The sequence below is a fragment of the Balaenoptera physalus genome (assembly GCF_965194825.1).
Source record: "Balaenoptera physalus genome assembly, chromosome: 3".
In the NCBI taxonomy this organism is placed as follows: domain Eukaryota; kingdom Metazoa; phylum Chordata; class Mammalia; order Artiodactyla; family Balaenopteridae; genus Balaenoptera; species Balaenoptera physalus.
The window spans coordinates 34692782-34709954 of NC_138890.1; the positions used below are offsets into that span (position 1 = coordinate 34692782).

A 17173-nucleotide genomic window follows, 5' to 3' on the forward strand; every position below is an offset into this window, starting at 1 on the left:
ATTAAAATGAGTTCATCAGTCATTATGAACTAAAAACAGGCACCTTCTATCTTCTCTAAGGCAGATGAAGCAATGCATGCGTTCTTTAGCACAATTTTATTTATATTTCTTCATTCACTATTTCAGCCAATTTCAGTTTATTGTCAAAGATACAGAGATTTGTAGTCAAGAAAGCGGGAAAATCTACTTCTTCAAAATTAAAAATTGGACATTTAGGTTAAAAATGCCAAGGGTATGATAGAGGGATTAACTCTGGTAGGGGGTGGGTAGGAGCAAAAAAAGTCAGACAAGGTTTCAAGGAAGATATAACTTGAGCTGGGCTTGAAGGACAGATGGGATCTGAACAAATGGAAAATAGAGAGTATGGAAGCAGGAAAGAAAAGGCATTTTATACAAAAAATCTCAGTAAGAATTTCTTTTATATCAGAAACTGTTAACAAATTTTCACAAAGATGGATAACTTGCTCAATGCTGTGAAAGGAAATCCAAAGGAAGATGAGACTTATGGACATTTATTCATTTCTTACCTTCTTTTAATGGGGTTTTGAGAACAAAATTTTCTTTACTTTCATGAAGAAAAGCCTTTGAAGGATCAAAGTGTTTGATACCCAGAACTTTATTCAGTTCCTCCTGAAGTCTTGTTTCACGTTGTTTTCTTTTAGCAAGTTGAGCACGGAGTTTTGACACCTCCTATATAAGAAAAAATACAGTCAATAAATAATTATTGAAGATCATGTTGGTGAAATGCATTACCAATGCTACTGACAATCTCAAAGTTGTTCATTTTTCGAACCTTAATGGCAAAAGCCTACTAGATATAGGCTTTCAGACTATAAATTACAAAATGACTTTGAACAGCTGTGACAAAGAAGACAAGTCATTTAAATCTTCTTGTCCCTCTACAGGTACAAAGCTATGTTTCTGATAAAAGTTCAACACCAAATTAAATGCTGAGATCCACTACAAGCATAACAGCATGAGAAGCTCTGCTGACCTGTTCCCCAGTGACATAAAAAATTATAAAAAGGCAACCACTTAAAGCCTCTGAAAATGTCCTAAGGTAAAACAGCAAGTGAAGAAATATTTATTCAAGCACATCCACAAAAAGGTGGTTAAGAAAGGCAGCAGCCTATTGTGTTTGAACCAGTCCTGTTCCCTTTCTCTCCAATCCCTGCTTAGCGAAGCAAAGACTTGACATCAGACCCTTGCAGCCAAGTGCCCAGGGCTCCCTCTTTCCCCAGCTCCCAGTCAGAGGCTTTTCCTGCCAGGGGGAGCAGGACATCAGCATCTCTCTTCTTGCCCCCCAGCTACCTGTTGCTCTGAACCACAGCAAATGTTGTTGAGAGGTGGGGGGTCTTTTCTTCCAAGGAACGGAGGCCTTATCTCGGGTGCAGAGTGTTGAAAATACTGAGACCCTGACCACCCTTTCCCTGGCTCATGAGACAATGGTTTCAAACCAAGAGAGGCAAGGTGAGAGAACCTCAGGGTCCTCCCCATCTCTCTCTCCCCCAAGTCTACTGAGCATCTAGCTACTGGGACAGAGGTGCCATTCAGAGAAAAGCTTGCCATCGTCCGCAAATCCAGCTCTGAAGCCTGGGCTCAGAAAGTTTGCCTGGAAGGAGAAGCAGGCTATAAAACTCAGAGCTCCTAATTTATTCCCAAAGGAACTGACTTGACTTGCAACAGAGCTTAGAGAAGTTCAAGCTGAAGGGTGCTCTCAAGAACAGTAGAGGGGCTTCCCTGGTGGCGCAGTGGTTAAGAATCCACATGCCAATGCAGGGACACAGGTTCGAGCCCTGGTCCAGGAAGATCCCACGTGCCGCGGAGCAACTAAGCCCGTGCACCACAACTACTGAGCCTGCGCTCTAGAGCCCGCGAGCCACAGCTACTGAGCCCGTGTGCCACAACTACTGAAGCCCATGCGTCTAGAGCCTGTGCTCTGCAACAAGAGAAGCCACCGCAATAAGAAGCCCATGAATTGCAACGAAGAGTAGCCCCTGCTCGCTGCAACTAGAGAAAGCCTGTGCGCAGCAATGAAGACCCAATGCAGCCAAAAAATAAAAAAGAATAGTAGAGTTTGTGGGGCAGGGGAATTGGAAAGTGATTCAAAATGTAGGCTAAACTGTAGGCTGTCTGCTTTGTAGAGGAAAACTGCTTAATGAGAGGAGTGGGAGGAGCCCTCCTGGAGTACTGACCTAAGACACAATTTCAACAAAGGAGCCAGAATTGGATTGGATTAGTCTGTAGAGCAACTTATTATGCCCCAGAGCATTGTTGAAAATAACAGAGGGATAAGCCAGCAGCTAGGAGTGTTTGGGGAGACAGGAAGACAGCCTTACCAAAACCAAAGTCATCTCAGGGTGACTGTGGGCACACCCCAAACTGAGCCTTCCTCAGTAGCAACATCAGAGGCACAAACTACTGGGGGTGGGGAGGAGGAATAGACTTCACTAAACAAGAAATAACGACATACCTGGAAAGGGATAGCAGTACCCAGAGGTGCTACCACATATTATCTAAAACATCCATTTTCCAACAAAAAATTACAAAGTATGCAAACAGGAAAGCATGACCTATATACTGGGAAAAAGCAGGCAACAAAAACTGTCCAAGAGAGTAATCAGATATTGAATTTATCCAAAAAAGATTTTAAAGCCATTATAAACATGTTCGCAGAAGTAAAGGAACTAAAAAAAGGGAGTATACTCAAATTACTAGAATCAGAAATGAAAGAGGGGACATTACTACTGATATTACTAAAATAAAAAGGATGGTAAGGGAATATTATGAACAACTGAATACCAACAAATCAAATAACTAAAATGAAATGAACAAATTCCAAGAAATCCACAAACTCCTGAAACTGTCTCAGAAAGAAACAGTCAATCTGATAGACCTATAATAAGCAAATAGATTAAACTAGCAATCAAAAACCACCCACAAAGAAAAGCCCAGGTCCCTAAGACTTTACCACTGAATTCTACTACACATTCAATAAAGAATTAATACCAGTTATTCACAAACTATTCCAAAAAACTAGAAAGGATGAAACACTTCCCAACTCATTTTATGAGGTCAGCACTACCCTAATAAAATAAAAACCACCCCACCCCAATATCAATATCAATAGAACTAAATGTGATTTTACAAACCGATTTGAGTTGGCTATTTTCATCTTTCAATTTCACAACATGCTTGATTTTTTGCTTTAGATTCTGATGACCCAATAATTTAGCATACGAATCTCTTAGTTTATTTAGCTGTTCCTGAGCTGCACCATGTTCATTCAACAAAGCCTGTTTCTCTGCTTCAAATGCATCCAGTTGTAGCTGAAAAATATATTTTTTTATAAAGTTAAGATTTAAAACTGTTAAATCTTACTTGACTCATATAAGCTATAAGTACAACTAAAGTGAAAGAAAATAAAAAGGCAAAAGACAAAAAAATTATGCTGACTTACTCTTAGGGTTCTCCATAAATTGACTCTTTTTAAAAAAAGTTGTTTTTCATTGCAAAGATCATTATTAAAACAGAGGGAAAGAAATGAGGAAAGAAGCCCTGCTAGCCAGCCTAATCTGTATCAGCCACATCACCCCATTATAACTAATACTGCCTTCTGACTCTATTTAACTACCAAGATTAGCATTTATCCTTTTACGATCAGTGTATTAGAGAAACACTGAGAAAAATCATAACAAAGTAAGTGTCACAAATTTACATAGCTTAATTATCAAAAGTTCACATCAGGAGAGCCTTCTAAGCTATTAACTTTAAGAAGTTTATTAAAAGGTAATTTTTAATTTTTATTTTTAGTTTTGGCTGCTTTGGGTCTTTGTTGCTACACGCGGGCTTTCTCTAGTTGCGGCGAGCGGGGGCTACTCTTCGTTGCGGTGGTTTCTCTTGTTGTGGAGCATGGGCTCTGTTGCTCCGCGGCATGTGGGATCTTCCCGGACCAGGGCTCGAACCCATGTCCCCTGCGTTGACAGGCGGATTCTTAACCACTGCGCCACCAGGGAAGTCCCTAAAAGGTAATTTTTAAGCCTATAAAGGTTACATTAAAAAATGTATGCATGGGGACTTCCTACTGAGCTCGCATGCTGCAACTACTGACGCCCACTCACCTAGAGCCCGTGGTCCGCAACAAGAGAAGCCACCACGATGAGAAGCATGCATACTGCAATGAAGAGTAGCCCCCGCTCACCACAACTAGAGAAAGCCCACATGCAGCTACGAAGAGCCAAGGCAGCCAAAAAAAAAAAAAAGTATGCATAATAATGCAATAAAATTTATAGGCTTTTTAAAATAGGAAGTTAAATTGGTACTGTAAATGCACAGCAAAATGATCTTTCAGAAGAACCATGTCACTGTCATGACTGTGACAGGGAACAACATAAATTCTTAAATACAAGTAAGTTAAGTCCTAATTGACAGACCTGAAAAGGTTTTGTTTTATTATATAATTCTTCATAGAGAAGACGCCACTTATTCATTTCCTCAGTTAATTCTGCCATTGAGTTTTCTTTTCCAGCTTTTCTGTAAGGGAAAATTAAATTTTAAACCATAGTATACTAGAAAAAAATAACTGAGACACATGGCATTTCGGTTCTAAACCTAAATTACCTTGCTTCTCCCTTTTCCAGTTGTTTCTTAAAGTCTTCGCCTTGTTGCTTGAGTTGGTGCTGCAAATCAGTTATTTTTTTAAGAGAAGAAACTGTGATTTCTTTAACTTCTGCTTCTTTAAGTGCTGATTTGGTCTGCAGATCTAGAAGCATCCTTGGGTTTGAGAGAGAAGAGTCCACTAAACAATTTACAGCCATTTTAGTTTTTTTAACTCAAGCAACTATCAAGAATTGTACTTTTTTAACTGTGTACATTCTTAATTTGCAATTGAAGATCACCCAAAGCAAGCCATGGGACTACAGTTTCCTGCATCACTTAGTAGCTGACTTTCAACAACATTAAATTGTCTTAAGGGTTCTCAGGTCACAGGTGTCGGCAGGTTTTATTTATCCCCCAATACCTTGCGTATTCTTGATTTGCATTCTCAGTTGCCAATATCTCATGCTGAACATCCTCTGCACTTTTCTCAGCCTTGGCCACTTTTTCGTGAAGTGACATGTTCTCCACCTTAAGATCTTCTATCTCACTTGCTGCTGATGCTTTATAGCTTATAAAAAAGAAAAAGGTTAAAGGGTTTTTCTAACTGCTGTATGCATGACAAATCTATAACTGATTAGCTTATATTTTATGCACTTCTAGGCAGGGGTCCCCAACCCCTGGCCCATGGACCACTAGCGGTCTGCAGCCTGTTAGGAACCGGGCCGCACAGCAGGAGGTGAGCAGTGGGCGAGCGAGGGAAGCTTCATCTGCCGCTCCCCATCGCTCGCATTACAGCCTGAACCATTCCCCCCACCCCAAGGAAAAACTGTCTTCCGTGAAACCAGTCCCTGGTGCCAAAAAGGTTGGGGACTGCTGCTTTTAGGTAAAACAAATAGAATCTTATCTATTTTTGCATTTGCATAGGTAAGAATTCAATGTTTTGAAGTCAGTACTTATATGACATACACTGTTCATTTAAAGAGTCAAGTGCCTACTATGTGTGGAAACTAGGCCTAGAGATGAAAAGAAATCAACTACCAAACATCAAAATTATCCCAGAACAAAAAGCCCACACATCCTTCCACCTATTGTCACAGACTTTATCATCCTGTGGGTAAGAGAGGGAAAAAAATGCCTCCACAGGTCTTTGCAAAAAAAAAAAAAAAAAAAAAAAAGAAAAATAAATATATATAATTACATTTGTAGTAAGTGTTTTGAAGGAAAACTACAGAACACCTTAGCTGATTAGCTGATAGAAATGGAAAAGGCCTTTCTGAGGAATTTACAGTTAAGCTGAGACATGATGGATAGGAAGGATTTAGCTAGCCAGTTGGGGACAAGTATTTCAGAGGGAAAAGATGCGTATGTGCTCAGAGACAGGCAGAACACAGTCCATAAAGAGCTGGGACTGGAGTCTAATGAACAAGAGAGGCAGGGGCAGAAGCAAGAGGCATGAGGCCAGTCATCACTGGTGGGGCACAGTGAGTGGGTTCACCTGAGGGATAAAGGAGAGACTTCACAGGTCTCTAAGTAAGTGTGTAGATTATTCTAGAGATACATGGAGAACTGACTGGGGAAGGGGCAGGAATGCTAAACTGGAGGATTAACTAGAAGGCAAGTATTTTTCAGCCCAGGTGAGTGGTAAAGGAATCTTGAACCAAGGAGTTGGCAATGGAAAGATATGAGCTCTCTTTTGGAGGCAGAATTGAAAAATTCAAGAAATAGATTGGATGTTGGGAGAAGGGGAGAGGAAATGATCAAGATGACTCTAAGATTTATGGAACGAGAAGCTCGGAAGATGGAGATATCACTGACTGAGATCAACAAGAAGGACAAACTAGAGGGAGAAAGAGGTAGAAAGGAAATCAAGAGCTGTTTTGGTCAGGTTAATGTTAGACGATAGTGAGATATCTACTTGCAGAAGTCAAGTAGGCAGCTGGATATATGGGTAGGAAGCAGAAAGGACAGGTCTGGTTTGAAGAAATAAATTTTAATGCTATTAGCATACTGATGGTGAGTGACATCATAGAATGGTTGAAAACTTCTTAAGGCAGTATTTTTTAAAACAGCAAGAAGGGAAATTGCTTTTCAGGGTTGAGAACAGTACTAAAAATTATATATATATTTATATATATTTAATTTATATAATTTATATTCATGTTGACATGCGTAAATTATAATTAAAATATATATACTCACATACATTATGTGTGTGTGTGTATATATATATGTATGTCATAATATATCAGATGTAGGAACAGGTCACTGGGGAAAGAAGGTACTAGTCAATGAATGGGTTCTAGGCAATTGATTATCCATACGGGAAAACAAAAGTAAATTTTATCCCTTTATCACTACACATACAGAAATCAGTTCTAGGTGGAAAAATGAAAAGTGAAACTTTGGAACTTTTAGAAAAAAAAATAGGTGAATATCTTTGTGTTCTTGGGATAGAAAGAAGTTTTGGATGTGAAAGTGTTCACATAAAAATTTGTAAACTTAAGCACATTAAAATCAAGAATTTCTATTCATCAGAAGAAACCATAGGCACTTCCCTGATGGTCCAGTGGTAAAGAACCCGCCTTCCAATGCAGCGGCCTCGGGTTCAATCCCTGGTCAGGGAACTAAGATCCCATATGCTGCGGGGCAACTAAGCCCGAGTGCCACAACTACTGAGCTCGCATGCCTCAACAAGAGAGCCTGTGTGCCACAAACTACAGAGCCCACGTACTCTGGAGCCCGCACTCCACAACTATAGAGCCCACCCACCCTGAAGCCCGGGCGCCGCAACTAGAGAGAGAAAACCTGCACACCAAACTAGAGAGAAGCCCGAGCGCTGCGACAAAGAGACCGCATGCCGCAATGAAAGATCCCACATGCCCCAATGAAGATCCTGTGTGCTGCACCTAAGACCTGATGCAGCCAAAAAAATATAGAAAAACAATAGATAATCAGCAAGGACCTATGTATACCAAGGAGGTCTATCAACACTCTGTAATAACCTACGTGGGAAGAGAATCTGAAGACGAATAGATATATGTATATGTATAACAGAAAAAGATACTGTACACCTACAACATACACAATATTGTATATAAATGTTACCCCCCCCAAAATAAAAATTAATAAAAAAAGACGTAGTGAGACACAAGCTTTAAAAAAAAAAAAAAGAAGAAACCAAAAAGAAAGTAAAAAGACAAGCCACACTTTGCGAGAAGATATTTGCAACCCATATTGCTGATAAAAACTACAAATCAATGAAGAAAAGAAATGAAATGAGAGAGAAATGAAAAAAAGTCACATACAAGCCTATTACAGAAATGGAAAGATAAATTATCCATAAGAAAAAGCTCTTTTACACTTATTACACTGGCAAAACTTATGAAGTCTGACAAGTTTTGGAGGGGAGATAGATCATTGAGAACTCACACATCACTAGTGGGAGTGTAGATTTTCACACCCACTCTGTAAAGTGATTGGGCATTAAATTTTAAAGTTGAACATTCACTTAAATATTACTTTAGATAAATTCTTACACGTGTATACTAGGAGACCACAAGAATATTCATAGAGTACTATTAATAAAATGAAAGAAATGGGAAACAACCCAAAAGCCCAAACTGAGAATGGATAAATAGTGGTAGATTGATAAAATCAAATATTCTATAACAGTGACCATGAATGAACTATAGCCTCAGGCAACATTGTGATTCAATCCTAGAAACATACATAACGCAGAGTGAAAAGGCAAGTCCCAGGATATGGCATACACTACATGACATTTTTGGTGAAGTTCAGGAAAAAACAAAATTAGATAATATATTATTCATATGGATATACATGCTATAAAATTATACACAGGAAAAAAAGCAAGGAAATAATCAATGTAGACTCTGAGATGGTGTTATCTGTCGGGGGAAAGCATGAAGGCATGAAGATGCGATAGTGGAAGAACTCATATATATACTGAGCGGCTGAAAATCTTTTAGCCTGTAGGTTGTCTTCTATGAGCTCATGCACGTTAATTTTACCTTTATGCTTTATAATTTATGTATACATTGTATATCTTTTCTATTTATTGAACATACTAAAATAGATAAAGAAGAGCCCTTCCCCCCAAATTATATAAAGTAAATAAGTAAAAATGTTAACGTTAATATACTCTTGGTGTGAGACTGTGTGATGTATTGGTATTTGTTGTATTATCCTTTGCAATTTGTAGTCCCCTCCAAAATAAACTTTAAAAAAAGGGAAAATAACAAGTGAGAAAAATAGGAAGTGAAGAAGTGGATACAGTATATAATCTCCTATCAAGAAGATGGGCTATGAGATGCAAACTATTATATATAGGATGGAGCAACAACAAGGTCCTACTGTATAGCACAGGGAACTATATTCAATATCCTGTGACAAGCAAGCCATAATGGAAAAGAATATGAAAAGGAATGTATATATATGTATAACTAAATCACTTTGCAATACAGCAGAAATTAGCACAACACTGTAAATCAACTATATTTCAATAAATTAAAAAAAAAAAAGAAGAAGATGGGGGGAATTCGCTGGTGGTCCAGTGGTTGGTTGGGACTCCACGCTTCCACTGCAGGGGGCACGGGTTCGATCCCTGGTCGGGGGAACTAAGATCTCACAAACTGCATGGCCAAAAAAAAAAAAAAGGCTATGAAGAGGAGTAGAATTTTGGGGTAAGAAGGGTGCTGGGAGTGACAGGTGTTATTGGATAACTGCAGAAGGAAGTGGGGGGTAAACAGAGAGTTTTTAAAAATGTATTTTAAAGATGAAGGCACATTAACATGTTTTAATATTGACTGGAAAAATTCTAGAAGAAAGGCTGAAAATTATGAGACAAGGGATAAATGATAGCATGAGGTCACTGAAGGTTAAAGTAATTAGATACTTCATCTGTAATAACTGGGAGGAAGATGGGATGAGCATAGATGTAGATGCGTTTACAGGTTTGATGAAGGGGAAATAAAAGCTTTAGGATTCTTCATGAGGAAAATGATGACATCAGGAGAGTCAGACAGAAGTGCCAAAGGTCTGAGAATGCATGAAATTTGAAGTGGGTAGTGGGAAAGGGAAATTACTATATATTCTAAGATACGAGGTAACATTAAATGCCCATTTATGATTGGACACTATGGAATTTAAAGTAATACCAATTGTTTTATTCTTGTGATTGTTTTGTTGACAGATGTTCCTACGTAAACACCCCTCCTTGCTCATGTGTGTTCGAGAGTGCAGTCTCCCCATACAAATACCTTTCAAATTGAGCGGTAACATCTCCCAGGCTCTGCACTGTACTGTTATACCTTTCCTGCAAAAGCAGTGTGGCCTGAGCGTGAGCAGCGTTACTTTTCTCCAGTTCAGCTTCTTTCCTAAGAAAAAGGAACAGTTAAAAGACAAAATGCTAACTGCAAATCATTAGTCTCAGAAAGAGACTAGGATGTACCTTTGACACTGTGAATCATATATCCCATATCTTCATGTTTATATCAGATACTGGCAGCTTAGACCTAAATTTATGACCTACATCTAATAGCCTGTTCATTTACATACAGCTTCATTTTATCTTTCCTGCTTTTATTTTACTTCTGTTTTCATCCTAATTTACTTATTTATCATTTCATATCATACATACTTAGGTAGGTAGTTTAAACACTTTTTTGGAAGAAAGTAGATTAAAAAGACTCTGAAACAGAATCTTGATAGCAGCCAAAACTAAAGAATGTGAAGGACTACCAGTTAAAAAGCACTAGGGTTGAATGAAATTTAATTCTCTGCACTTAGACATTTAAGGAACACTAGGTACAGTTAAATTAACTTCATTTTAAGAGTTCTTTTGAAAAAAGAGTTACGGAACTATGTAGATTTATTTTGATTATACCAATTACCCACATAATAAATTGTTAATTATCCAAAGATTCAACAACTTATTTAGTGGAATATTTTGCATAGACAGAATGGCTTTTAAGACATCTTTATAAATATATACTACAAATCTATAGATTTTTAAAAATATTAATATTACATATTACCACAACAGTGATACAACTTTTTTGATAGGCATATGAGCTTATAAGAGATCTTTTAAAGAACTAATAAAAACTGTAAGTAAGAAGCATTATTCACTTACAGACTAAGTTGGACACTGAGTCAAGATAGTTGGTCAAATTCATTCTGTAATGAGTATAGTGTTTAAAAAATATATACCACAGCTAAAAGCAATCAACTAGTACTAAAGGGTTTATAATAAAAATATTCTCTTTCCTGCCCCCTAGAGGAATCATTGTCAACTTCTAAGTTTTTCTCTTAAGCTTGAAATTTCCAGGCTGGAAAGAACCTTAGAAATGATCTCGTAAAACTCCTTTATTTTATATCTAATGAAACAGAAAATAAAAGAAATTAAGATTGTCTTGCTCAGAATCACACAACTAGCTAACAGATCTAGGAATAAAATCCTTATCTCCTGACCTCTGGACTGAGTTCTTTGAGTTGGAATAAATGATTATCTCATCTTTCTTTCCTAAACTGACATCATCCACTCAAGTTTCTTGTTCCCTGGGGCTGGTTGCAGTATAGAACAATCCCCCTAAGTACACTTTGGTAGTGTTCCCCAAAACGCAAGCATAGATAAAACTTTGGTGTTTTTTTAATCAGTAACAACTAAAAGAAAACTGAAAAGGGATTAATAACAAAAGTACCTAATAAGAGATAGATACACACTTGTGAAATAAGTGGCAATTCTGTAGCTTTATGTCTAGTCTATGGTTCCTTGCTAGAAAATGTTTTACTGCTGAAATCCCAAGGATTCAAATAATTATTCACAAATTGAACTCAAGAATCAACCCAGATATTTTTGTTTTGTTTTTATACCTTCTGTATTTATTAGCTCTCTTCTTTTTTTTTTTTAACAACTTAAACTTTTTATTTTTATTTTATTTTATTTATTTATTTTGGTTGTGCCGGGTCTTAGCTGCGGCAGGTGGGCTCCTTTGTTGCAGGTTGTTAGTTGCAGCATGCACATCCTTAGTTGTGGCATGTGAATTCTTAGTTGCAGCACGCATGTGGGATCTAATACCCTGACCAGGGATCGAACCCCTGTCCCCTGCATTGGAAGGTGGGTTCTTAACCACTGCGCCAACAGGGAAGTCCCTAAACCCATTTAAATAAATGTAGTGGAGAAGGACCTATAATGTGATGAAAATAATGTGGAATAAGAGTTTAAAAAAAAAAAAAAAAAAGCATGAGATCTTAGGCTTTCTACTTTTTTTTTTTTTTAAAAATCCACTAGCTTTGTCTACCTGAAATTGTCCTCCTCCTCTTTCTGGCTTTGGAGACTGAGGTTATTTATTTACTTATTTTTTTATAAATTTATTTATTTTATTTTTGGCTGCACTGGGTCTTTGTTACTGCACGCGGGCTTTCTCTGGTTGTGGCGAGCGGGGGCTGCTCTTTGCTGAGGTGCGCAGGCTTCTCACTGTGGTGGCTTCTCTTGTTGCAGAGCACAGGCTCTAGGTGCCCGGGCTTCAGTATTTTTGGCACGTGGGCTCAGTAGTTGTGGCTCACAGGCTCTAGAGCGCAGGCTCAGTAGTTGTGGCGCACGGGCTTAGTTGCTCCGCGGCATGTGGGATCTTCCTGGACCAGGGCTCGAACCCGTGTCCCCTGCAATGGCAGGCGGATTCCTAACCACTGCGCCACCAGGGAAGCCCCAGGCTTTCTACTTTTAATGACAAATTTTTAATTTTTGAATGTTTCCCAGTCCTGGTTGTTTTTCTCCCATTGTGCTTTTTGATTGTTACTTCTGAAGCGTTTGTGCTCCCTCAAAAGAGGTAATTAAAAGTATAACTTACACTATGATGCACATATGGACAAAAAATGAAAATGTTTCTTATTAAAGGGTGGGAATCTTATTATTTTGGGTATTTTTCTAAATCTGTTATCATTGTAATGTTAATGTCCAATAATTTTTAGAAAATATAAGAGCAGTATAGGAATCCAAAATTTTGGTTATTAAAACTCTCTTTAGTTAAACCTTGGGCCTTAAATAAAGAAAGGGCATGGCTTCTGACTTTGGCTATCATACTTGTTTATATGCACATCCTGTGCATGTACTTTACCTGTCTGTGTTTAATCCCTTGTTTGTAAAATAATTCCAACCTCACCACTCACATGATTGGTGTGAGAATCCTGAGAGAATGTACTAGAAAACACTTGTTAACATCTGAAGTCATATATAAAAATGAAGTCTTATTAATACAAACCCTTTCAGCCTTTCTTCTAGGAGTTTTATTTCTTCACCTCTAGACCCTGATTCCTCTTCCAATTGCTTGACCAGGCTTTCAACTTGTTCCTCCTTTTGCTGTAATTTATCTAGCTCATCCAGTGCTTGCTTTAATTCTCCCTCAAAGAGATTCCTCTCTTTAACCATTTCCTCTTGAAAAGAACATAGCTTCTGTTGAAGACTAGAAGATAATTCCTGCATCCAAATAGAAAACCATCAAAACAATTTGAAAGCTTTTAAAAATTTAATAAATAATTAAATTTAATGATTTGTGAGGTTTTACTAAGGGCAAAAAAGAAGTACAGATGATGAAGTATGGACACTAAATTCAAGGGCCTCCAGGAAACTTGAAAAATAGAGAGATATCATATTCATTTTATCATGGATTATACCCTACACCTTGTTAACATTATGGTAAACGTTATTTCAGTCTTTTTTCCTACTCAACACACACACACACACACACACACACACACACACACACACTTAGAAAACTAAAATCATATTCTACAACTGACTTTTACCATTTTTCTCATATGATTTATATAAAAAGAGTACTATGATTTCAATGTTATATAAAATATTTTAATGTTATATAAGATGAGGAAATATGAATAAATAAATACAAGTAAATCACTTGTGAAAAAATTCTAACATTACAAATAAAATGAAAATTGCCTACTCGTATTCTAACCTTAGTTTTCCCATTCCAGAGATAACCACTAGTTTGGTATTCTATGCCTTATGGTCTTTTTCTATATATTTATATACTTAAAGTGTAAATGATATATACTGTGTATGTAAAGGTCATTTAAAATATCATAAAAATAGTAGTTGAGATCTTTTCAAGTCAATATATACAGATCTACTTAATTCCTTTGTTGTTGCAGATTGCCCAACGATATAATATTTCATGTGCATGTGAATGCCTGCTTGCCCAACTCTCACCAATGTGTCATAGTAGTAAATGTTTTAATATGTGCCAATCTTGTAAGTGACAAAAACAAATTATTTTTATTTCTTGGATTACTACTAAGGTAGAGCATCTTCTCGTGTTTACAGGCTACCTGAATTTATTTATTTTTTTAATTTTTTTTATATTTTGGCTGCACCATGCAGCTTGTGGGATCCTAGTTCCCTGACCAGGGATCGAACCTGGGCCCCCTGCAGTGGAAGCATGGAGTCCTAATCACTGGACTGCCAGGGAATTTCCGAAGCTATCTGAATTTCTACTTCTAAGAGTTATCTATTTCCATCCTATGCCTATTTTTTTTTTTTTTTAGTGAACTGTCTTTTTTTCCTCATTGATATGTAAAGTGTTCTTTATGTAATCTGCATTTAAAAAAACTGTCAGTTTCCTTTCTTGTCTAATTAGACACTCTTTTACCATAGAACTGTAAATGCCTATGTAGTAATCTAACACAAGAATGTGCTGAAAATTTTTTTAAAACAATTTCCTTATTTTGCTTCAACTGTTGCTTGAATTTTTTCACATTATGAATAACCCTGTGGTGAACAGCAGTTAAATATGCGGCATAGGCACAATTATTTCCTCAGGATAAGATTCTAGAAGTAAAACTGATGGATCAAAGGACAAATACAATTTAAAGGTTTTCTGATACACAGGGAAATGTATTACCTAAAAGAAGCACTAGTGTTTTAAAATATTGTAGTAAACTACCTTCTCTTGTTGCAGAAGTGAATCAATTTGCAATACTTTTTGTTGTAGCTCTTCATGTTCTTGTTGCTCAAGAACAGACCTCTCTTTTAAGTTTTGCATCTCAGAGTTTAGATTTTCATCCTGTTCTCTGTCCCTATTGATGAGGTCTTCTAGAAAAGGGAGAACATTAACAATGCTGTAATTAGATACTAATATTAACTTTGAGAAACCCAGATTCCCATAATATCCCACTATACTGCTTTATAGCATGTTACAGAGATCGAGTATTTCCAAAGGGGGGAAAAATAACTTTGAAGTTGGTATGATTACTATATATAAAATAGTATGTATATTATATAATAAAACCCTCAAACCTAGTTCTATGTATCTACCAATTTTAAATGGCCACCCAATGGGGAAGTCAAGAACTGCACAACTACATATATTTCAATCAAGACAAGAAATATATTGAAATAAACAGATAACAAATATCATAAAAGACAAAAATTCCCAAACATAGAACAAAATTTTTGTTGTTTATATAATTATTTTAGAAAGTTGTTATAACATAGCAGTACTTTTAAAAAATATCATCGGTAGTACTTATCTAAAGAAAGAAGTACTATAAACAGTGTAATACCTTTTTCTTTTTCAAGCAGCTGGCATTTAGCATTCATGTCTTCTACTTGTTTAGACAATATAGCAACATTTTCCTCCAGAGACTGCTTAAGGCTTAAAACTTCATGATTCTTCTCTTTCAGATTTTCTTCTAACTGGGCAATATCTAGCTTGTATTTTTCCACTTGATCTGATGCACAACTGCATTAAAACAAATTATGTTGAAGAGCACATCTATTTAAGCATAGGGAACATTAAATGAAAAGAGATGAAAATGATGTATTCATCACAGTTAAGCAAAATAAAGTCCAATTTAAAACTACTCTTCATATTACCTTATTTCTTCGATGTATTCTAAAAGTTTTTCTGTTTCAGATTTTTCATCAATCTTTTCTTTCTCTATTGAAATACTAAAAAAAAATTGCACATATTAATATACACAATAATCACGCATAATGCTTACTCTGTACCAGATACTGTTATCTCAGGTAGGCTGACTCCAGAGTCCAAACTCCTAACCATTCACTTATGTGACCTCTCAAGTTGACAACTTAATATATGCAAATAGGAGGCTCAAGTTGTTTTTTTTTAAGTAAGAAAGCTTTCCAAATATATTCTGACAAAAGGGTTATGATGATGAGAGTCATCATCTGCAACACTCCAAGTGTAGCAGAAATCATCTTTTCTGTAGCTTTCCTAGCTTCCCCACCTCCCACACATACAAAACAGCATTTTGTGTGCCACAAAGCCTCTGTTCTAGGCTGCCTTATATTCAATTACTTATGTGTTTACCTCCTCCAAACACCACAATTTGAGAAACGGGCAAGCGACTTAAACAGACACTTTACAAAAGGATATATACGAATGGTCAATAAGCACATAAAAATATGCTCGACATTAATAACAACAAATTAAAATCACAAATGAGGGACTTCCCTGGTGGTGCAGTGATTAAGAATCCGCCTGCCAATGCAGGGGACATGGGTTCGAGCCTTGGTCCGGGAAGATCCCACATGCCATGGAGCAACTAAGCCCGTGCGCCAAAACTACTGAGCCCATGCGCCACAACTACTGAGCCCATGTGCCACAACTACTGAAGCCTGTGCGCCTAGAGCCTGTGCTCTGCGACAAGAGAAGCCACCATAATGAGAAGCCCATGCGCCGCTATGAAGAGTAGCCCCCGCTCACCGCAACTAGAGAAAAGCCTACGCGCAGCAACGAAGACCCAATGCAGCTAAGAATAAATAAAATAAATAAATTAAAATAAATAAATAAAATCACAATGAGATACTACTTCACATCCACTAGAAAGGCCGAAATCAAATAGATGACAACATCAAATGTTGATGAAGATATGGAACAGATGAAACTATCACACATTGTTAGGTGGGAGTGTAAAACAGCAAAACCACTTTGAGTGTTTTAAAAAACGTTATATGTATACAACCCTATGACACAGAAATTCCACTCCTAGATATTTACTCAGAGAAATAAAAGGCTGTGTCTACAAAAAGGCATATAGAGTAGACTTATTGATAATAGTCAAAAACTGGAAACCCAAGTATTGATCAATAGGAGAATAATAAACAAATGGAGGTATATTCATATAATGGAATACTACTCAGAAATGAAAGGAGCAAATTATAATACACACAACAGTATGGCTGAATCTCAAAAAATTATCTTAAACAAAAGAAGCCACATATACACACATATGCATGCATGTGGTAATAAATGTCCCCAAAAAGGCCAAACTAATTTATGATGATAGAAGTCAGAAAGTGATTGCAGGGGTACGGAGGCAGCCATGGGGGAGGAACAGGGGAGCAGGAAGGAGCATGAAGGAACTTTCTGAGGGGATGGCCACGCTCTCTACCTTATTTGGGTGGTGGTTATACAGGTGTATACAATTGTCAAAAGTCACTAAACTGAATACTTACGATCTGTGCATTTTACTGTACACGAATTACAGCTGAGTAATAAAAAAAAGGTTA

General features: G+C 37.1%; 1 protein-coding gene across 4 annotated transcripts in view; it reads right to left on the minus strand.

Annotated features, from left to right (window-relative positions):
• The window catches only part of HMMR (hyaluronan mediated motility receptor), a 48187-nt gene that overhangs the window by 19333 nt on the left and 11681 nt on the right, over positions 1 to 17173 (minus strand). For all 4 annotated transcript variants that reach the window (XM_082456427.1, XM_082456426.1, XM_082456425.1 and 1 more), the window contains exons 8-17: positions 15515 to 15589; positions 15202 to 15380; positions 14583 to 14731; positions 12882 to 13096; positions 9879 to 9995; positions 5021 to 5167; positions 4621 to 4773; positions 4434 to 4533; positions 3153 to 3329; positions 528 to 690 (exon numbers count right to left, since the gene is read on the minus strand). In XM_082456427.1, coding sequence (XP_082312553.1) covers positions 528 to 690; positions 3153 to 3329; positions 4434 to 4533; positions 4621 to 4773; positions 5021 to 5167; positions 9879 to 9995; positions 12882 to 13096; positions 14583 to 14731; positions 15202 to 15380; positions 15515 to 15589 — 1475 coding nt within the window. The remainder of the gene's footprint in view (positions 1 to 527; positions 691 to 3152; positions 3330 to 4433; positions 4534 to 4620; positions 4774 to 5020; positions 5168 to 9878; positions 9996 to 12881; positions 13097 to 14582; positions 14732 to 15201; positions 15381 to 15514; positions 15590 to 17173) is intronic.